General features: G+C 37.5%; 1 protein-coding gene across 1 annotated transcript in view; it reads left to right on the forward strand.

The window, feature by feature from the left end:
• TBPL2 (TATA box binding protein like 2) overlaps positions 1–7,889 on the forward strand; it is a 54,372-nt gene extending 46,483 nt beyond the window's left edge. The window contains exon 7 of the mRNA XM_006894335.1: positions 7,744–7,889. Within this exon, the coding sequence (XP_006894397.1) occupies positions 7,744–7,820 (77 nt within the window). The 3' untranslated portion in view covers positions 7,821–7,889. The remainder of the gene's footprint in view (positions 1–7,743) is intronic.
• Positions 7,890–8,401: the final 512 nt, after the last annotated feature.

Consider the following 8,401-nt stretch of genomic DNA (forward strand, 5'->3'; position numbering starts at 1 on the left):
CTCCTCGGGAGAAAGATGGGCAATCAATCTCCTCCCACGTGACTTACAGCTTCCGAAAACCGCTAGAGAGTCAGCTATGGATTGATTCTGATTCCTCCCATGACATGATGTGAATCCACCAGCTGCTCCACTGTAGAAAAATGTGCAATGAGAAAAGTGCAACAATGAATAAATGGAAATCCAGAGTCTCTTTAAACTTTCATTAAAATTAATAATAATAATAAAAAAGTTTAAAGGAAAACACGGGAAGGTCAGCTATGAGTTGGTTCCAACTTGATAGTAAACAACAACATTTCCTATAGCTAGAGAACTCTGGTGGCCTAGTGGTTAAGAGGCTACACCCCAATCTCAATGGCATGTGGTCCAAATTCACCAGCAGCTCCACGGGAGAAAGATGGGCAGTCTCCAACCATATGATTTACTGCCTCTAAATACCCATTGGGGAGGGAGCGTCAGCTATGGATCAGTCCTGACTCTATAGCTTACAACAGCAAGTCCTATTTACAGCAGAATCACAGTTTTTGAAAATCTATTATTTGAGAAGTTAATGGTCAGATCCTTAATAGTGTGTTTCAGTCTGGAAACTCCCCCTGAAATCTGTCCACCATAGATGACCCTGCTGGTATTTTTAACACCAATGGCATAACATCCACCAATACACAAGCCACCCCAGTACGGCAAACTGACAGACAAGTGCTAGACCCATAACAGCTAACTATAAAACAAGCAAGCATACAAATGTAAAATCACCATGCATACTATGGAAACAGAAAGCAAAGTGTCCAGTCTAGGTCAGTGTATCTGTTACCCAGAAGACTACAGTTCCATGAATAACTGTAACATGCAAAGTATGAAGAATGAATCTAGGAAAACTGGATGTTATCAGAAATTAAATGTTGTTGTTATGTGCCATCGAGTCACTTGCAACTCATAGCGACCCTATGTACAACATCCCTAAACTCTGCTCTGTCCTGTGCCAATCACACTGTCTCCGACACACCCATCCCGATTACCCCAGTCACTGAATCAATCTACCTCCACTTCTGTGCTGTCCCTCCACCCTACCAAGCATGATGTCCTTCTCCAAGGACCTATCCCTCCTTGCAACATGTCCAAAGTATGTTAGACGGAGCCTTAGAATCCTTGTCTCCAAGGAGCAGCCGGGTTTGACCCTTTCCAGGATGAATCTGTTTGTTTTCCTAGCAGTCCATGGTACCCTCAGTACTCTTCTCCAGCACCACATCTCAAAGGCATCAATTCTCCTTCTATCCTCCTTAGTCATTGTTCAACTCTCTGATGCATAGCAAGTGATTGCGAAGACCATGGCCTGTATCAGACACACCTTAGTCTTCAGAGAGACACCGTTGCTCTTCAGTACTTTGGAGAGGTCCCAAAGAGCAGACTTTCCCATGGCAATACATCTTCTAATTTCCTGGCTGCTGGTGCCGAGAGTGTCGACTGTGGAGCCAAGCAAACTGAAGCTGTGAACAATCTCAATCTCTTCACCATCCATCCTGATGCTGCCAATTGGCCCAGTGGTGATATGGACTGGTAATGGCCTTTTAATGGGATAATCATATGAGCTGCTTTGCCAGGAATGTCATTGGACATTGAAGAGGAGTAGTGTCACATTCATAATAATAAAACAAAACTTCAAGATCTGTACTGAAGTGTAATTCTGTGATAGGATGTACATATGAGAAGACATGTTAAAAAAAAACCAAACCCATTCTTGAAATACACCAACCACTAAAGCCTAAAGAAGAAAAAATTTAAAAATTCAACCAACTTTTATGGTCTGAAAATGATTAAATGTGCAATCAATGTTCATTAATAGCTGGTGAATGGAATTCAAAAGTTAAAAATGAAAAAAAATGGTAGTTGGAAAATATGGATTTGGTGACATGAGAGAAGAGGTTGGAGATTAAATGATAGACTGTTTTTTTTTTGGTTTTTTTTTTTTACTTTTTAAAAAATTGTATTATTTTACGTGTACTGTCAAATCAGATCTGATTGGTACAGGAGGAGATTGCCCCCTCCTTCTCCAGCAGAGTATCTGGTAGATTTGAACCACGTACCTCTGGGATTGCAGTACAGCATCTTGCCACTACACCACCAGAGTTCCCTTGATAGACTGTTTTAAAATATGTGAGTTATTCATTGCAAAGACTTTAAAAAAAATCAGCCATCAAAACAAGGCTAAAAGCTGATAGTGGAACAGACCATCAGTTCTCAGGTACAAGTTCAAACTGATGCTGAAGAAAATTAAAATGAGTCTATATAAAAACAAAATATTACTTTGAATCTACCTCAAATGAATTTAAAAACTATCTTAAGGACAGATTTGATGCAGTGAACACTAATGACCAAAGACCAAACCAGTTGTCAGATGACATCACCCATGAAGAAAGCAAAAATAATTGCAAAAACAGTAAAAGAAAGAAAACCAATAATTTCTCAGAAGAAAATCTGAAACTTGCACAGAAATGTAAAAAAAAAGTCAAAACAAAAGGAATAAATGCTGAAGTAATAGTGCTGAACAGAAGATTTCAAAGGGTTGCTCAAGAAGACAAAAGTGAAAACAAAATATGCAAAGAGCTGGAGTTAGAAAACCAAAAGGGTAGGGTATGCTATGCATTTCTCAAGCTGAAAGAACTGAAGAAAAAATTTAAACCTCTAGTTGCAACATTAAAGGAGCTCTGGTAGACTGCTGGTAAAAAGCTGTGCTATAATTCCAAAGGCACAGTTTGAATCCACCAGCTGCTGCATGGGAGAAGGATGGGTAATCTCCTCTTGTGTGATTTACTGTCTCTGAAAACCTGCCGAAGGGTTAGCTATGAGTCGATTTTGACTGGCACAAAACCAACCAAACCAACTAAGTTACAACATTGCAGGATTTTATTGAAAAAAATATTAAAATATGTAGGAAGCATCAAAACACAATCGAAATAATATATAGAGTCAACTGTGCCAAAAATAATTGGTTGACACTGAGCCACTTCAGGAAGTCGTATGTGACCAAGAAGCAATAATAATTAAGGAAGAGGTTCAACCTGCACTGTAAACATTGGGGGGGGGGGAATAAGGTCCCAGGAATTGATGAAATACCAATTGTCATGTTTCTACAAACAGATGCAACCCTGGAGGTGTTCACTAGCCAATGCCAAGAAATTTGGGAGACAGTTAATTGGCCAAATACCTGGAATAGATCCATATTTTCACATTCCTGGAAAAAAAAATCCAACAGAATGTTAAAATTACTAAAGAATATCATTAATATCACATGCAAGTAAAGTTTTGTCGAAAATTATTTAAAAATGGCTGGAGCCGACAGGGACTGCCAGAAATTCAGAGGGGTCCATGGAAGGAGAGAGATCATTGCTAGTGGATCTTGGCTAAAAGCAGAGAATAGCAGAAAGATGTTTGTGTTTTATTGACTATGCAAAAGCTTTTGACTGAATCAGAACAAATTATGGATAATATTGAAAAGAAAAGGAATCCCAGACCTTGCACTCAATGGAAACCTGTATATAGATCAAGAAGCAGTCTGAATAAAACAAGGCAATAATACTTCCTGGTTTAAAATCAGAAAAGGTGTGCATTTAAATTGCACCTTTTCTCCATATCTATTCAATTTTTATGTTGAGCAAATCATTGGAGAAGTTGGTCTGTAGGAAGAATAATGTGGCACAGGATTGGAAGAAAATTCATCAGTAACCTGCACTAGGCAGATAAAACAATATTGCTTGCATAAAGCAAAGAAAGCCTGAAGTAATTACTGCAGAAAATAAATAACTAAAATCTTCAATTTGTATGGTATCTTTTTTTTCTTTTGTATGGTATCCTAACATCAAGAAAATAAAAATCTTCACCTCTGGATGAATAAGCAACATCATGATAGATGGACAAAAGATTGAGGTTGTCAACGATTTCATTTTACTTGGATCCACAATCAGACATGCCAACAACAATCAGTAAATCAAAAGACATGTTTCATTGGAAAAATACGCCATCAAGAATGTCTCCAAATGTGCTAAAGAGCAACAATATCAGACTAAGGTGAGCCTGAGCCAAGCCATGATCTTTTCATTTGCTTCCGATGCACCTGAAAGTTGAACAAGTAATAAGTGTGACAGAAAAAGAATCAATGCCTTTACATTTTGGTATTGGGTAAGAATGCTGAACATTCACGGATTGACAAAAGAACAAGTCTTGGAGAAGTACAACTAGGATGTTCTTTAGAGACAAGAATGGTGAAACTTCATGTCACATACTTTGACCATATTGTCAGGAGAGGCCAATTCTTACAAAAGACATTCTGGTGGAGCATCAGAGAATGGAAGACCCTCAACAAAGTGACACAGTGATTGCAACAGTGGGTTTGAGCATGTTGGAGATCAAAAAGATGGTGCAGGATAGGGCAAGTTTCCAATCTGTTGTCTCAGATTATCTCTGAGTTTTAGTAGATTGAAGGCATATAACAAGAAGTCCTGAAACAAGATTCCAAAGAGTGGTTTGAGAGACAAAATACTTGAAGTTAGAAAACTAAAAGGGGAGATAAATATTTATAAAGTGGAAAGAACAGAAAAACATTCAAGGTTTTACTTGCAATACTAATGAATTCTATGAGCAAGATATTGAATAATGCACAAAGCATAAAGGGAAGATAGAAGGAATACAGTCACTTACCAAAAAGAATGTTAACATTCAAAGATTTGAGGAAGTAGCATATAATCAAGAACCAATGGCATGGAAGGAATAAGTCCAAACTACACTGAAGGCATTGGTGGTCTAAGAATTTATGGATTACCAGTTGAGACACTTCAATAAATGCATGCAATTCTAGAAGCATTTACTTGGTAGAGAGTCAATGAAAAGAGAACTCTGGTAGTATAATGGTTAAGGTGTTGACTGCTAACCTGTTAACAGTTTTACACACCTACCCATTGGCTCCACAAGAAAAAGAACTATTGATCTGTTTCTGTAAAGATTACAGGTAAGAAAACCATGTGGTGCAATTCTGTGTCACATGAGATCCTTATCAGTTGGCATCAATGGCAGCGAACAGCAAACAGTCACATACTGAACAAAGATTCTACTCTTTCACTCTACCTTTTGAAGATGGAAGATCTGTGGAGATTCTTTCTTCTCTTTTACGAAAGCTTTCTCCTTCACCAAAGGTCTAGCCCTCATGGAAGAGGCTGCAGCTTTTTTTGGTCTTTTCTCAAAAGCCAAGCTTTCTCTCTCCCTTTGCCTTCCATGCCACCTACAGTAACGTTATACCAAATATTTTCCCAATTACTTGATGCTGATGTTAATATGTGCTGTCAAGTTGCCTGTGACTCTTAGTGACCCTATACAATATACAATAGCTCTGATCTCTCCCTATCTTGAGTAAATTTCATTGTCTCAAACACACCTACCCCCCAATACCCCAGTTAATGTGATAATCCCACTCATTGGGGGTCTTCTTCTCTTGGGCTGTCCCTCTACCTTTCCAACCATGTCCTCCTTCAAAAAAAGGTCCTTGCTGGCAACATGCCCAAAATATATGAGATGGAGCTTCAAAATCCTTCCTTTCAAGGAGCAGCTTGGTTTGACCCTCTCCATGACAGATCTGTTTGTTCTCTTGGCAGTCCACAGTATGTTCAAGACTCTTTTTTTAGTATCACCACTCAAAGTTGTCAATTCTTCTATCACCTTTAGTCATTGTCTAGCTCTCTTGTACATAGCAAGTAATTTTGAAGACCATGTCTTGAATCAGGTGCACTTTAGTCTCTCGACTGACCATTGTATTTCAGTACTCTGGAGAGGTCCCTGATAACAAATTTTCTCAATGCAGTTTGTCTTTTGATATCCTGACTGCTAGTGCCAAGAGTGTTGATTGTGGAACCAAGTAAGCTGAAATTGTAAAGAACCTTAATCTCTTCTCCATCTATCATGATGCTGCCACTTGAACCACTGGTTAGAATCTTTATTTTCTTAATATTTACTTTCAATCCCTATAGAAGACTGTAGTCCTTGACGTTCTACAGCAAACCCAGAGCACATAGTGATATTAAGTGCCATCGATTTGAGAATACACCTCCATAATTTTGAAAGTGGAGGATAGTGCTGACTCATGGCATGAGAGAGAATCAAGGACTACATTTTCCCGGGTTTTGGCACCAAAAAAAGAGGACTACATTTTCAAAGGTGAGGGATAGTGTTTAATTCATGGTTTTTAATCTCTAACTTCTAGAGTAATCATAATTATTTTTTTGAAACTTACCCAAGAGTCTAACAATAATAAGGGTATCATTTCTCTTCTCATAATTAATACCTTTCCATACACTGACATTTAAAAGTCTGTAATAGTTCCAGTTTGTGTCAGCCTTTTAGTCAATATTCAATATATTAGAGATTAAAAATGTTAACTTGAGATTGGTGGATGAAAATAAGTCCCCTTTGTTGATAGTTAAGTACCCATCCAACTGTGCTGCAGAAGAAATCCCTAGCATGTGGGAAGCCAAATATCAGATTTCATAGTAATATTTAACCAAATGCTGCATCAGGAGATGCGGAAGGCGTAGATACAAGCTAGAATTCCCCCTGTAGCACCAAGGCAGACCATGGGCTTCACAGAGGTTAAATGTCAAAGCAGGCCTTTGGTGTTTCCATAATTCTTAGGGAAATTATGGAATTTTATGGAATATTATATGGAATTCTTAGTTTGTATTTACTAAATTCCTCCCTCCTGAGATAAGTACAAGGTAAACAATAGAGAGATTCAGCCTTATTTACAAAAGATTTCTCTTTGTGGTTTACTTTGATGATCCTTTGTTTTGTTTTCTCCCTTGTGATCTTCTTTTATTTATTTCCTAGTGATTCTCAATTAGAACCCAGAAAGGTGTAGCATAGGGAGTGCAGTTTTCCCAGCTGTTAGTCCCCTACCTTCACATTTTCTGGCTTGACCCCCATTCCTAAGTGTCCCCATCTCTGTCTTTTTCTTCGGTCAACAACACTAGCAGACTACTTCTGTCAAAGATTATAGTCAAGAGAGCCCTATGGTGCAGTTCTACTCTGTAATACATCTGGTTGCCATGAGTCAGAATTCACTGCAACAAGTTTGGCTTCAGTCTAAATATCTCTAGATGCTGACAAAGTTGCTCTGGAATCCTATTCTTATGCATATTTAATTAGAACATTGCATAATTCAAAATGAACAATGTGTGATATCATAACACATGGTTCAAGGCCACCAGCTGCACCATAGGATGGACAGTCTCCTCCTGTGCAATTAATTCCTCGGTAAACCCACTGGAAAATCAGCTATGGGTTGGTCCACCACAACAACAACATGCCTATGTTCAGAAATTCTACTCTGCAATCAGTGCTTTGTGAGAACCTGACTTTGCCATCAAATTCTTTTGCTTTTTTACCTTGGGAGAAATGTCACCTTTACTTTTCAGGAATATTGCTTTAGATGTCATGTTAAAAGTAACTGGAAGGGAGCTCTGGTGGCCTAGTGGCAAGAAGCTGCACTACAATCCCAGAGATACATGGTTTGAATCCACCAGATGCTCTGCAGGAGAACGAAGGGCACTCTCCTCCTGTACCAGTCAGATCCGATTTGAAGGTACACACACACAAAATAATAAAAATTTAAAAAGTAACTTGAGGACATAATGAAAATTTAGCACTCAGAAAATTTTGCTTGGCATTATTTGTATAATAATTATATAACCCTGAATTCTTCTACAGGTGCCAAGGAACGTTCTGAGATCTACGAAGCATTTGAAAACATCTATCCTATTCTAAAAGGCTTTAAAAAAGCCTAAGTGTATCATTCAATGTATCACAGTATGCTGATCTGAATATGTACCTCGGCCCAGCAAAGGAATTGCTGGACTCTCTGACCATTAATTGTGCATTATCTATGTACATTTTGAATTAATAAAGTCTATGTGAGTAGCTATGCTTATTGAAATGAAAAGAATATGCTTCTTATTCAAAATGACTCATGCATATTTTTAAAAACTGAACAATTACATTTGTTTCTGAATTTGAGAAATTTAGAACCTTGTTAGCATATTGTAGTACCATTAAAATTCAATATGTACTTATTAAATATGTAGTATATTAATGTGGTCTTGGAAAATAATATAGCCATTTTAAATAGCTACATAAACTAGATATGTAACAAATTCATCAGTCAGAGTAGAAATTAATGAGTCTTTTTGCCTTGCTTAATATTGAGTAAATTATTCTAGCCATTAGTTAATAAGTACAGTAAATAATTTGTCAGAATACAAAAGAAAATGAAATATCTTTTCATTTGTAGCGAGTACAGAAAATTAGTATTTTACTTCTAAATGTTAAATCTTAAGTGATCATTTAGACTTAGTATATATTTCATTTT

The sequence above is a fragment of the Elephantulus edwardii genome, unplaced genomic scaffold (genome assembly GCF_000299155.1).
Source record: "Elephantulus edwardii isolate Elephantulus edwardi_28Jun2011 unplaced genomic scaffold, EleEdw1.0 scaffold00140, whole genome shotgun sequence".
In the NCBI taxonomy this organism is placed as follows: Eukaryota; Metazoa; Chordata; class Mammalia; order Macroscelidea; family Macroscelididae; genus Elephantulus; species Elephantulus edwardii.